At 34.4% G+C, this 14417-nt stretch overlaps 1 protein-coding gene across 2 annotated transcripts in view; it reads right to left on the bottom strand.

Moving 5' to 3' along the window:
- Positions 1–2757: 2757 nt before the first annotated feature.
- LOC115971021 (polycomb group protein EMBRYONIC FLOWER 2-like) overlaps positions 2758–14417 on the bottom strand; it is a 30723-nt gene continuing 19063 nt past the window's right edge. For both annotated transcript variants that reach the window (XM_031090687.1, XM_031090686.1), the window contains exons 6-15: positions 14303–14356; positions 14162–14221; positions 13511–13557; positions 13284–13417; positions 10121–10397; positions 6349–6397; positions 5275–5358; positions 4500–4579; positions 4196–4285; positions 2758–3232 (exon numbers count right to left, since the gene is read on the bottom strand). In XM_031090687.1, the coding sequence (XP_030946547.1) occupies positions 3109–3232; positions 4196–4285; positions 4500–4579; positions 5275–5358; positions 6349–6397; positions 10121–10397; positions 13284–13417; positions 13511–13557; positions 14162–14221; positions 14303–14356 (999 nt within the window). In that variant the 3' untranslated portion in view covers positions 2758–3108. The remainder of the gene's footprint in view (positions 3233–4195; positions 4286–4499; positions 4580–5274; positions 5359–6348; positions 6398–10120; positions 10398–13283; positions 13418–13510; positions 13558–14161; positions 14222–14302; positions 14357–14417) is intronic.

Raw genomic sequence — 14417 nt, 5'->3', positions numbered from 1 at the left:
CACACATATATATATATATGATTTAGAATCTAATTGAATAAGACTTTTTAGGTTTTGCACCCAATAATTCACTTACAACAAAAAAATTTTTAAAAAAAATTGATGAGGCACATGGCGCAAAATTGAACTTTAATTAAAATTTAATTTAAAGTCTAATTGAATGTAGACTCTTTGATTTTTGCACCTAATAATTCACTTGACACAAATTTAAAAATTAGATGAGACACATGGCACAAAATTAGACTCCAATTTAGAATTTAATTGGATTTTCTCTCTACTTTGTCTGTTAATATTGTGGGGAGTGGAAGTGTCCCCCCTCCGGGCCTAAAGCCCAAATGCCAATTGAGCCACGTGAAATGAATTGGGCCATACACATATGCTCATGGAAAGGCCCAATAAATTATAAGGACTGAAGGAAGAGTATGGGGCCATCCCGAACAACCCGAAGAAGGTAGGAATCTTTGCAGATTGTTCCCGTGAAAAAGGTTGCAAGTTAAATGGAGCCAAGCCTTATCCAAGGTGAGGTGCTTGGAAATTTATGTCTTACTTCCAAAAGGTACCTAGAACCTCGAGGAGTCTTCCAAAACACGTAAGAAGGTTGAAAATCTTCACCTCCACATTAATGAGGAGATTTTCACCTAACCCTTGCTGCATTGAATGCATATGAGACAACCTAAATAGTACAAACACCCCAAAAAGTCAAAATTTCATGATAAGGAAAGGAAGGAAACCGATAAAGGAGAGGAAAATATCCCTAAAAACTTGACTGGCGACAGGATAGCTGTAGAGATAAGAACAAGGAGTGTACCTATATAAGGGGGAAGACAGGCAAATAGAAGAAGGTTGGAAAAATAGTGAAAAAATTGTAAGAAGGAAGAAAAACTATCTATCTAAGAGAGAGAGTGCGTAACACCACGGGAAAGAGAAATTCTCCTATTGTAATACTTTAGCTTCATCTGAAATATATGGTGTCGATGAAATCAATTGTTTGAGTTTCCCATTATGGAGTGTTTATTCCCTATTCCCCTTTTATAAATAGATTGTGTTGGTCATTATCCTGTGGATCCACACGGGATCCCAAATTGGTTAGTTTTTTACGCCCACAAATATATATATATATATATATATATAGATTACTTGAAACTTTTCCTAATAAAATTTTAGTTGAGGTAAAATTTTAAATTTCTTGAAATTTAGCTAGAGTTCTACATAGAGTACACTATTGGTATTGGAATTTAACATAAGATAATAAAAAATATCAATAATTAAAAAGAGCATAGAGAATTGTCTCAGAGGGAAGATCATCACTTAGTGCAACCAGGACTTTTAGGATGATATCAACCAAAGTTTGAATTGGATTTATTCAAACTTGGTTTGATAGATAATCGCGGTCCAAATTTGAGCTTAAGTTTAGTTTAGTTTAATTGACAAATGAGCTTAAATAAGCATCTTTAATGAACTTAAATCTATTTTCAGAGAGAAGATAATGTAAATTTTATTAGGACAACAAAACAAATCACAACAGATCGTGTCACAAAACAGAATTCAAATCAGGAGGGTTATCATCCATTCATACAATAGTCATCTGCTTCAAGAGCTTTCCACCAGAGCATGTGCGAGAGCCATTACCCTGAAGTTTAACGTGGGAGGTGGAAGGCCAACTTGGAGCTGATGCTAATATCTGTGTTTCCAAGATAACATCACCTTAGCTTAGACTAATTGAGTGCAGGTGAAGACACAGTAGAAATAATGAGAGAGGAGTCACCTTCGAACATGACATTGTGCCTGGCTGCCATTGCCTCAACAGCTTCCACAGAGTGAAAATGTGGTATGCATTGTGTCAAAGACGCCAACGCCATCACCTCGTCACTACTGTTCCTAATCACAACTTCAACCCCAGCTGCCTACAATACTGGAAAAAGAGAGCCGTCAAAGTTAGCCTTAAATCAATGCTCATGTGGTGTCTCCAACCTCGTTCATGGGCGATTTATGGTCTTGGTCCAAGAAAAAAGCGGTAATTCATTAATGTCTTTGATACCCAAGTGTTCATGTTTAATACGGATGTTATTTCTCCTTTGCCACAAGAGCCAAGATTTAACTGCAAGTAAGTCCAGAGGATGTGGATCATGATCTGCAACTAGTTAATATCATATACTGGGTATAATAAAAGTTGATATCAACCAAAGTTTGATCTGCAACTAGGTGCTCAGAATCAGATTGGCATGTAATTCATCCTAGCCTCAAACGACATTTATCTAATTTTGGGTAGATATTCTACAGCCAACTTTTGACCAGCAAATATTCAATGCACTTTTTTTTTCTTTTTCTTTTTTCTTTTTTTAATAATTTTTTAGTAGTCAAGATTCAGTGCTCTTATTGAGAAACCACATCAGAAAGAAACTCTACTGCTGACGATTGTAGAAAAGCTTTCCCATGCTGTTTAATGAAGCTAGGAGAAGCAAAAGGTACTACAAACAGCTGACACAAAACAGAAAAACTAGTCGCAAGCTCCAAGGGAACAAAATGGAAAAAAGTCATAATCAATTGCACTTGATGATAACATAAAAGTATGAAGGGGTGCCCTCGTAACGTGATAACAATGGTGTATGACTGACTTCTGACTTCACATCTTAAAATAAATAAACAAATAAAAGATTAGGTCTACCATAGATCAACCCCTCCCCACCACAGAGAGAGAGAGAGAGAGAGAGAGAGAGAGAGAGAGAGAGAGAGAGAGAGAGAGAAGAAGAAGAAAAAGAAAAGGGAAAAGAAAACAGGAACTGATCTATAACATATTTTACAATCAATTCTATAAGAAAGAAATGACAAGATTAGGATTAGGGTGTCGGTTATCCCACCCATGGGTTGAAAAGGCCAAACTAAACTTATTTGAATTCTTTTCTCCACAGATAAAAAATGAGGCCCGTTTAAATAAGAATACAGCACCGAGGGACAGCCCTCGATGCACTTCTTTGTATGCAAAAGAATATGAATTACATTTCTGGTCTAATTATGATTGACAAATAGGCAAGAATAGTTGGAGGAAAAAAATTAATGTAAAAGAAATCTTTGTTCTCTTTAAGGCCGAAGAAGTTAATCATCTCCTCTTTAGCTTTTCATAACATCTGGTCCCTCATCTCGGCATTTTTCAAGAACTAAACTACAGTTGTTCATTGTGCAGGCATCAAGAAGACCATGATTCCAAAGTTTGATCATGAATAGCCTCCAACACCTGAGCCCATAAGCATATATATGCAAATTTCAGATATTTATAAAGTTATTATATAAATGCAACATCTATCAATTCAAGAAACTAGGTGTTCTACGGGTACTTGATCTGCAATGCACAGTGCAACTCAGTACAAAACAGGTTTGGAGATGTCATCAGTCTTTAATAAAAAGGCATGAGCAGTAAATTGTTCCAAGAGAATGTGATGGCTATCAATGAAAGCATATTTATTCAAGAAGAATTTGAAATGTCATTCAATAGACTTTAGGTCATTAAATTTATTTCAAGTAAATGCAAGAAAGCCATCTTATTTGAACATCATCACTATGAGTTTCGAGTCTAGAAACTTTCCAATGACCTATACACCAATGAGCTCTAACTCAAATGATGCCACTTATGGGGGACGTTGATGTCATAGGTTCAAGACTCACTAGGTACATGTGTAAATTATCAATAAAAGAATTTCAAATGACCTACAGAAAGAACCCCTACATCTAAAACATGATTTAGAAAAAAAAGTTCCCATACAAACAAGTCAGTAATTTTACTCCCACTCTTTCAAGAAATTACATTTTTCATTAAAAGAGAAAGAATTCTATTATTTAACAATAGTAAAAGTACAGAATTCTATTGATGAATAGGAATAACCTCTAACAAAGACCAAGGACACAGGTAATATACAATAAATTTGCACCCAAATTTTCATATTCCAGTTTGTACAATATAATTCTATCACATTGACTTAATGTTTCACAACTTGGATGCAATTCCACCAAATATCTTGGATACCTATCACCCATAAAAATGATATCTGATAGATAAAAGAGCTCACAACTAAAAAAGATTAGCATATGAATAATAGATAAATTTCTGGTTGTATGTATTTAGCAGGGTCAACGAATGAACATTAAGTCAAAGAACTTCAAAGCTGCTCAAATCATTAGGGAAAAATTATGAGAAAAGTACCAAAAGAGTGCTGGGGATGAGACCAGCTCTTGTTTATGAAGCTTTGAGAATGCCTCGCATGCCCAGGGAACATGACCATCTGCCAGTACCCTGCCAGAATAAAAGTAGAAATTTTTTTTTAATAATAATTTTTTTCTTCTTCTTTTTTTAAAAGTTCCTTACAAGAAACTATCGTTAAAAGGTGCATGTAGTTGCATTTGAATTTCCATTATACACTAAAGCGAAAGGGAATAAGTAATCAGAGAAAAGAAGAAAAAAATTGAGAAACATCAGAATGCTTTACCAGACAAGGCATAATAACTACCTTTGCTTTCTTACAAATGAGTTCCAAAGATGCATAAGCTTCTTTTCATCTTTGGTAACATCCACAAAATCATCAAGCATCTGCAACAGAATGGTTTGCTCTTAAATTCTGAATCCCAAAAGTGGATAAGGATAACAACTAATTTGGGCAAGGTTCATCCAAACAAACCAGATATACAAAACCAAACCAAAGTCAAGAATGTCCTCTACCAAGCCAACTCCTCCGGATGTTAAATATGATAGAGATATTAAATTATGAAAATTAAATAAATAAGGAGAGTACCAATACAGCATAAGCAAGCCAATGAACAGAAAAAGTGGTAAGAAACCCTTGATTTGACTCAAATATGTCAAATATCAATGTTGCTATTGTCTAAACCCTATACATAGTTAGAATCCTACAACCTCCATCCTAAATAACAGATTTCAATCCCTCCGCCACTTGAATTATCAAGTAGGCAGAAATCTATTGACAGATGTTTTCAAAATAACATATTTACTTATCCTATTAATTAGTCAAAAGGCCAAATAAGTCACAGTCAATCAACTCATAGCTAGGCCATGTTAACCCCATTTTTTCACCACTAACACAACTTGTACAACGGGAGAATTAAATCACTTAAATGAAGACTCCTTGGAGCAAAGTACATAAGCTCTTTTAACATTTTAAAATTTCTACAAAATGTGTCAAGCAGGAAAGGCGGGCTCTACTACTGTAACAAGAATCACAATTTAGAAAAAGAAGTAATACAAATCCATATAATCATCAAGCATACCCTTCGATCTTCAAGGTCTGCAACATCGTCATCAACTTCATCTTCACTATCCTGATCCGAAAGTACTTCATCTAATGCCATAGGCTGAGTACAAAAATGAGATTGCATTAGAAATTAAACTAGTCATCAATCTTAACATATCATTGATGTAGATTGAGAACATAGTAAAACTCCAAGTAGTCACAAGAAAAAGCAAATCATGCCTCTCAAGAAAGATATTCACCGAAACTGAAATCAGATATTTCTTGTAATAACTAGCACTTTCAAGTGCACAATAACCAAAAAATAATTTCCCAAGAAAGATTCAATTAGAAAACTCAATTTCTTTTTTAAGCAATAACTTCATTGAAAAAAGAAAAGGAAAGACACAGAATAAGTGCCAAACCTTTCCAAAGATTACAAATTCTAAAGATATATAATCTATAAAATCAATGAAAGATATCGACGAGATGCCCCCAATGGCTTGCATTCAATCATACAAGAATCACAAAGATAGATTCCTTGATTACAAAACTAGAACATTCAACTCCATCAAAGACCCTCTTGTTTCTTTAAAACCAAAGATTCTCTCATAATGCATAACGGCACAGCATGCCAACCCTTAGCACTGCTATGGCAATAAAGGTGTCCTCACTGACATTCCAAGAGGTCATACACAGATTTTGGTATCACCCAAACTATTCCAAACAATGTAAAGACGAAAGACTAAATATCTTATGCTAAGGAGTAGAAATACATGGTCAATAGATTCCCCGCTTCTTTTACACATACATTACCAATCTATTATCAATAGATGCCTCTTGCGAAGATTATCAATAGTCAGGAACTTTCTAGGGTTGCAGTCCACACAAAGCTATTAGTGTGGACTGTACTTATCAAAAAAATACAACTATGAGCTGTAATTATTATAATAAAGCTATTAGTGTTAATAATTCTATTTAAGATTCTAAATTAAGATTACAAGTGAGTATGCATCCAATATCCTATAACTCAGACAAATAACAAAGCAGAGAGATGAAGAAGCAAAATTCTAAAAAGAAAAAAAAAAAAAAAAATCTAAAAATCACTGATCACCTGAACTCTATGAGAGTGAAAGAACTGTCGTTTCTGCAGGAGGACACGGCTGGAAAAACAAAATTGTGAAAAGTACATAAATAAAACAGCATGCCAAAGAATTATGCTTTTTTTAAGAAGGACAAAAATCTCCAGATAATCCTAGTATTTGTGAAGGATACAGAGTTAGTAGTGCCTTTCATGATGTAAAAGCACATCTAAAAATTAAGCATATCATTATTACAAGTGGAAGTCTATTTCAAGTAATGACCATAAGACAAACAAGCAATGGGTTGAAATTAACAATTGTTCAAAACTTTCCAACTTTACGTAAACCAGACAAAGATCCAAACTTTTATACTATCTTTGTAAAGTGGCGAAGGGTTGGCGATTGGGGTTAAATGCTAGGTTCAAATCTCACAAAAGGCAATGATGATGGTAGCAAAAGAAATCAAAATCAAAATCAAAGTTTTGTTGAGTGCAAAGGACTTTTTACAGCAAGCTTGCTCAACTCAACTTAACTAAGCCTCAATCCCAATTAAATTGGGAATGGCTTTGTAAATCTTTTTTAGATTAATGCCACATGTATCATTGTTCTACATTCTATCCTATCTATACTCACATTCTTTGTCATGTACTAAGTATGGGTGAAAGTCTCAAGCATACTTAAGCGCATAGGCCAGGCCCTAGAGCCTAGGTACACAGCGCAAGCCTGCACTTGTAAGCGCATACTTTTTCAAATATAATGAAAAATAACCGCTAATAGAAAATTAAAAAAAAAAAAGAAAAAAAAAGAAGCTTTATAGTAATATATTTTGCCTATTAGCCAAGACCTTGTAGCTCAATAGCATTTCTAGGTGTCCTTTATAAGTCTCCTTTACAAGGAGAACTGGGGTTCAAATTTCCCCTTATCACTTGTAACAAATGAATTATCGAAAAAAAAAAAGTAATATGTTTTGTTTGGCAAGTGGTTGTGGAGGTATGGTTTTGAGACAAAAGTGTTACAGAGGCAAAATATAGGAATGTTTAGGTTGTTTGGTGTACTAAAAAGGTGACGAGTGCTTATGGTGTTAGTCTCTGGAGGTTTATTAGAAGTAGCTGGTTGAACTTCTCTAAACTCCTATGGTATGATGTGGGTGATGCTACTAGAGTGAAGTTTTGGAAGCATGTGCAGTGTGGGGATTGTTATCTCAAAGAGGCTTTTCCAGAACTTTATTGTCCTAGTAGGGCAAGGGACTCTTTTGTGGCAGAGGTTATGTGTTGGTCTGGTGGGAGGATTCATTGGAATTTTCACTTTCGTTGTCCATCACAAGATTGGGAGGAAAGATCTTTTGATTGGTTTATGGATACTATTTACTCTTCCAAAGTGCGGGGGGTTGGCCTTAATAAGGTTTGTTGGAACCCAACAAGGAGTAGAGGTTTTTCTTTCTTTCTACCCTACTACTTGCTCTTTCCCCTAAAGGTTGGTGTGGCAATCGAAGGTTCCTCCAAGGGTGGCTTTTTTTTCATGGTCAGCTTTTTTAGGTAAGATTCTTACAACCGATTACCTTCTCAAAAGGTGTATTATTATTCTTGATTGGTGTTACATGTATAAGAGATGTGGGGAGTCGGTGGAACATCTTCTGTTTCATTGCCCCATATCTTTTGAGATGTGGTCTTTGGTGTTGTGTTTGTTTGGACTTTTGTGGGTTATGCCTCTTAAGGTAATTGGTTTGAATCTTGGCAAGGTAAATTCGTGCAACATCGCAATATAGATTTTTGGAGACTTGTGCCACATTGTTTGATGTAGTGTATTTGAAGTGAAAGGAATGCTAGATGTTTTGAGAGATGTGAATGGTCTTTGCTAGAGATTAAGTCCTTTTTCTTACATACTCTCCTTGATTGGAGTGCAGCTTGATCGCATTTTTCTTTTTTTTCCCTTCCTGTTTTGCTTGATCATTGTAATTTTGGTTCTTGATTTTTGCCCCCATAGTACATCCCCAATGTACTTGGGTTGGCTATTTTTTATTTATAAAATTTTTCTTTATCTATCAAAAATGTTTTGTCTATTAACTCAAATCAATAATAAAATTAAACAAAATTTGAATGTTCAAATTTTCCAAAAGTTACTTCAATCTCTTAAAATTTGTTTATAGTATATTTGGAAAAAATTATCAATACACAATATGATAATAATCTAGTCATATAAAGTTTAAACATAGCATTTGATATAATTCTCGAGTGGTTTATAAAATACTTAATCAAAATGAAGTATATGATTCAATCAATATATATCCAAAAGGCAAAGACCAAAAATCACACAACAGTAGATTATACTTGTTCATGTATTTTGATATATAAACAAAAAATTGTTTGCGCAGTACACCACCTTAAGAATAGTGTTTGTATAATAAATCAAAAGCCCATGTCATTTCCTCCAAGATTGAGATGTCAATTTTAATGATTTATATACTTTTTAGAAATTTAAAAACAAAAAGCCTAGGTGTGCTTCTTCAAAAAGCACCAAAAAGGCGCACCTCATTAAATGAGGCTCCCTTTGGGCAAACAAAGTGTTTAGATCATAAGGCTTTGCTCTTTGAACAATACAGGTTGCTTTAAGCTTCCCCCACTCTTCATGACATACTAAATATTGTTATAGATCATAAAATTCTATACATTTTGACTGAACTTCCAATTAAGAGATTTTTTTTTTTTTTTGGTCGTATTTTTGAAGATTTGTAGCTTACCAGGGATCAGCACCTAGCTTCATTTGCAAGGACCTTGTTTGTGCGTGGGGTTACTTCTAGAGAATCCATTCCACTGTTTTCAGATTTCCTTTCTTCTTGTACATAATTTTTATTTTCTGCTGTTTGTACATACTTTTTCTCTCTACTTCATTTTTTTCATGAAGTAGTCTTTTCTTAACTATAAAAAATATATATTTGGAGATTCTTACCTCATCCCTACAAGATTAATATAATTATTGAACTCTAGAGTCCGGGCCTATATTGTTATGATGTAGAATAATTTAAGCCCAAATAAAATAAAATAAATAATAGGTTCACTAGTCCATTGTTTTGAATTTCTCTATGTTATGTTTAATCTTTTATTATGTCTTTAATATTTTTAAAGATCATGTGACTTTTATTGATGTTAGATGGTTAGGATTTAATTGTTATATGTAAGATAAAGGGATAGAATTCTAGGGTTCCTAGAATTTGTAATGTTCCTAGAATCTATTACAAATAGCCTCTTTTGAATCGTTGTAGGCAACTTTTCTCATTTACCTTACGAAATTTCAATGTTGAATATTTCTTGAGTTCTTTGGGCCAGGAAATTGATATTTGGTTGTTCCAACTTCAATTCTATTATCTTTTTCTTTACTTTAATCTCATTAGTTGCTGGAATTTCTGATAAACCCTTTTTTTTATAATAAACATAAGTTCTTACCACCACATCACAAAAATTTATTAACTATCAATCGTAATAAAAGTCATAAATTTTCTTGCTTATATAAGTCGTAAATATTTATCTCACTCAAACAGAAGTTATAGCAGTGGGTCCACACCACAATTATCCCACCAAATCAAAGCTTGGGGTTTATAAATTTGAAGTTTCTTGTTTCTTCTATAAACTTTAAGTGGCAGGTTTCTATCACACAGATACATAAACAAATACGCACATGCTTGCAGTGTCTTCATTATAAAGTGAATAAAGGCCTTTCAAAACCAAAATAGAAGAAATAATACAGAAGATGTCTTTGGAATGCTATTAAAAATAGGAAATCTAGGCATAAATAACCTTGGTGACATACCTTCTAGAATCTGACCGTTCCACGTTTAATTTCCTTGCTTTAGCAGGGACTGCAGGATCACTAACAGATAGTGATTTTACAAATTCAGGGTCCACAGAAGATTGAGCCGTGGCAATTGAAACACCAGGAACATTAGAACTGGATGCAACTCGCTCTATGCACCCAATAGCACTGGGATAATCAGGACCATAGTTTCCTCCTCCAACCCTTCCATTCTGCATGTCTTCATCACTGGGGAATGACTTGGAAATCTTCTCACCTTTACAGGATTGAACATCTGATCCATTAAGTAAAATTTCAGTCTTCCACACAAAAGGAATATGAAGATGGAACCAAAAGGTAATATTTTTCCACACGTATATTACAACTGTGCTACACATCAAAATTTTAAAAGAATTACAAAATGAGTCCTATCATTTTAATCTAAGCTTGATTCAGAAGGAAAATGGTAGAAAATAGAAACATGGAGAAGAAAGAACATGAAAATCCTAGGCTTTACCACCTAAGGGTGCTTGGAATCATCACTAGGCAGAAGAGATAATTTCCCATAAGAAAATTATCATTTATCATTCCAAATTCTCTGCCTAAAAGACTTCCGGGAGCCTTTCTTATAAGGCTTCCAGGAACCACGAAGCCACAATTACATCCCCTAAAATCTTCCTATGAAATCCAGAACAACAACATTATAGTCAAAATTCAAAATTTTCAAAAATGAAATTTGGGAAAAAAATAATAATAATTTTGATTGTGCTTCTTAGATCATTTTCCGCTAGTTGGAGAAAACTCGATCGCGAGTTTTGAAATGTCTCAGGAAAATAACTTCGGCACTTAACACTTGTACCAACTCTTGAGGAACTTTTGGCTACACTAAGAACAAAGAAGCTTTTTGTTCCACCATATCAAATTAGTGTGGAATGATAAATCAATGGGTTTAATCAGTTTTATAAATGTTGCAGCCTTGACCCCCAAGAAACACCATCGTCTCAAGCCTTTTCATTTCCTGCACCATAGAGGATTGATAAGTAACAGGTGCATCAATGATCAAACTCAATTTTCACAGGTACACCCTCTATTTTGTGGCTCTCTTGTTGAAATTTTTCTTCTTAAATTAATGATTCTCTAACATGCTGTATTGAGTCTACCACATATGTGTTAGGCTGTAGTAAGTCTACATTTGTCAGCACTTGCATTTCCTTTTAAGTACTAGGTTCTGGTGGTACTTGAGGCCCCTCCATCACTAAGGCTTCATTAACAACACTATTGTCTCCTGTGTATGAAACTGTGGTTTTATTGCTACCAATTATCTTTCAAAGGATGGAGCCATTGAATTGATCTTCATAGACAAGTCTTGGATGGCTTTTAATATGGCTTCCATTGATATTGGAGTAGGTATAGAACTAGACACTGTGCAAACACGCATCTTTTCTTTTCCAAATTGTGCCACATAGCCAATAGCAGATCTATTCCTTTGATGGACTAGGAAACATATTTCTCTCTGAGATTTTCTTTCATCTCTTCCCAATTGGTTATGGCAGGCTTGTACCTTCCATGCCAAAGGTTCTCAATATTGTACCAATAGTCCCTAGCTCTACTTGTCAGTTTCAACTTGGAAAACCTAACATTGTTATCATTTGAAAAACGTGTTCATTCAAAAAATTGGTCCATCTCATGTAACCAAATGGTGAACATCCATGAGCCTTGATAACCATCAAATGTAGGTGCCTTGTTGATGGTGCCTCTAATATTACTATAATTCACAACAATGAAATTTCAACTAATAATGTAACAAGAAGTTGGGTTTGCTAACCTGGGCTGGGTTTGAAGTTTTGCAATTTGAATATAATTTTTGATTAAAAATGTTTCTCTAAGCTTGTTGGTGGCAAGGAGTTCAATAGATTAGATGGGGTTTGTGATGGGATAGTTGCTCTCAAGTAGAGGTGAGTTGATTGGATTGGCTGAATGTTGGGTTCTGGTAACAGCGGAGGATTCTGTGGTGGCTTTCATGATGTTAGGGAAGGGACAGAGGGATCAATATACTTTGATAGTAAGTTAATGCAGAACAAAAAGGGTAGAAAATTGAAATAATAGAGAGGAAAAAAGACCATGACAAATCCTAGGCTTCATCATCTAGAATTTGTTTGAAATTGTAGGCTCTAAAACACTTCCTGGAGCCTATTTTTCATAGGGCTTCTAGAATATATCAAGCCTCAATCACAAACCCCTAAAGCCATCCCATGAAATCCTCAACAACATTAAAGCCCAAATTCAAAATTCAAAAATGATATTGGAAAATATCTAAAATAATTTTGGTTTGTGCTCCCTGAATCAAAACTTCTCCCAAAGTAAGTCTGTCAATACACTAAACCCAGCATGGGTCTGGACCTAAATAATCCAAATTCCAGATTCAAATCAAAATGTAAAGGATTATTTTCACTATTAACTTTAAGCTATTATTTGAATACGCAGCATTAGCCATAATCAAACATATAAAATTGAGTATTCTTGCACACGGTGAACAACTAAATGAAAGAATGAAATTCAATCATTTTGGAATAGTTATGATTATGATCAGCTAATGGTACATATATTGATGGCAGATCATCAGTCATTCTAAATTCATCAGTAAAAATTCAAGGCCCAAAAAGACTGCTCATGATCTGCCATTGACAGTTTTACCAACCAGATACGCCAATGCAGGTCCTAAGGACTGCAGCACTAGTGGATATTAGAAACTTTCAAAGTAAAGTGCTCTAAATAAATCAATAGGATTTAGGACATGATCAACTATTTCAATGTTATGATAGATTTAAAAGTTCCAATACATCCATCCCAGATGTATTCCATTTAAAAGTACGGAAAGAATATTATGAAACTTCCTTTTCCACCCAAAAATTTCAAAAATTGGAAGGAAAATTTATGAGGTCTACAACATTCTCAGAGGTTGCAAGTACTTTACAAAGGCTAGTTTATATTCATATTTCATATATTCTCCACTTACCAGCATAAACTGTGGTAACTGGTGGTGTGTACCAGTTGTAATGTGAAGACTTAAGTAATAATTATTACTTTTTTTTTTTTTTTTAATTTTTTTATAGCAGACATCAGAACTAACTTTTATCACCATCCTTACCAATCCAAAAACAACATAAATAAATAATTATACCATCATCCTTCTCCAAAAACCCCTTGTGTAAGCCTTCCCCGGCTAGTCTAGGTGAGTCCAACTCCAGGAACTGTACATTACCACGCTTTTCATTTTGATCAGGGTCCGTTCGCCTACGCCTTCGTGGCCTTGAGCTGTACATACAATTTGATTCACCGTCACACCTCTCAGAAACAAACAAAAAGGGTTCAACAAGAAGCTGTAAGCCCAGAGATATAAAAACAGACCAGAACAAGAATGTTTGCGGATGTGGGTCCACTGCGGCAGCTACTGTCTGTGTACAAATTATTTTGACATAATAAAATAGTTGGAAAAAAACTTAATACTTTTTCATTGAATAAAGGGTTCTGTCAAATATGAATTGAACTTAAATACTGACATAAGGCACTCCACATAGTGACAATTCACACATGACTTGAAGGAAGTATAATTTTCATCCAGTAAAATGCATGAGGCATAATGTAATTATACAAATTCATAAATAAATATATTAACATGAAGAGCAGCACATGCACTTATCCAAAAGGCCAAGAATGACATAACATGATGGGCAGAACATATCCTAGAGAATATGGCATCTCCAATGCTCAGTTATCTAACCACACTTTCAAATGAGTCCCTCAGGAAGAAAAATCCTTTCATGAAGATTGTAAGTCAGAACCAGGTCAGCTGCTTAGTTCCTTATAAGTTTCTTGTCTCCAACAATTTTTCATTTAAGAGTTATATTAAAAGGAGAGTTCCTAAATGCACAGAATGTTGTACAAAAGTTCTCTTTAAATATTACAAGCACTCTCCTGTCCAGCATGTTAAGGTAACACACAATTATTCTACCTTGATAAATGTCAAGAATTTTTCTGGGATAATAATAAAGTTCTTACCTCAGATCTCAATATCTCAATGTTCACAGAGACATTCACTGCCTGATACTCTTCAGTTACCTACAAAATATATGTTTATTACAAGCCTTTCCAGAAGGGCACAATAAGCAGCAAGTGACTTTATATTTCCAAATTACCAACCCAGAACTCAAAGTTGAATAGGTCATGAGAAGAGCACAAATGATACCGCAGACCCTGCAAAATAAATAAAGGTATTCATCTTAATAGTCAAAGAAAATTACCAATTTTTTAATAG

The sequence above is a fragment of the Quercus lobata genome, chromosome 12 (assembly GCF_001633185.2).
Source record: "Quercus lobata isolate SW786 chromosome 12, ValleyOak3.0 Primary Assembly, whole genome shotgun sequence".
Taxonomy (NCBI): Eukaryota; Viridiplantae; Streptophyta; class Magnoliopsida; order Fagales; family Fagaceae; genus Quercus; species Quercus lobata.
Note: the sequence above shows the minus strand (reverse complement) of the source record. Positions and strands in the feature narration are given on the sequence as shown.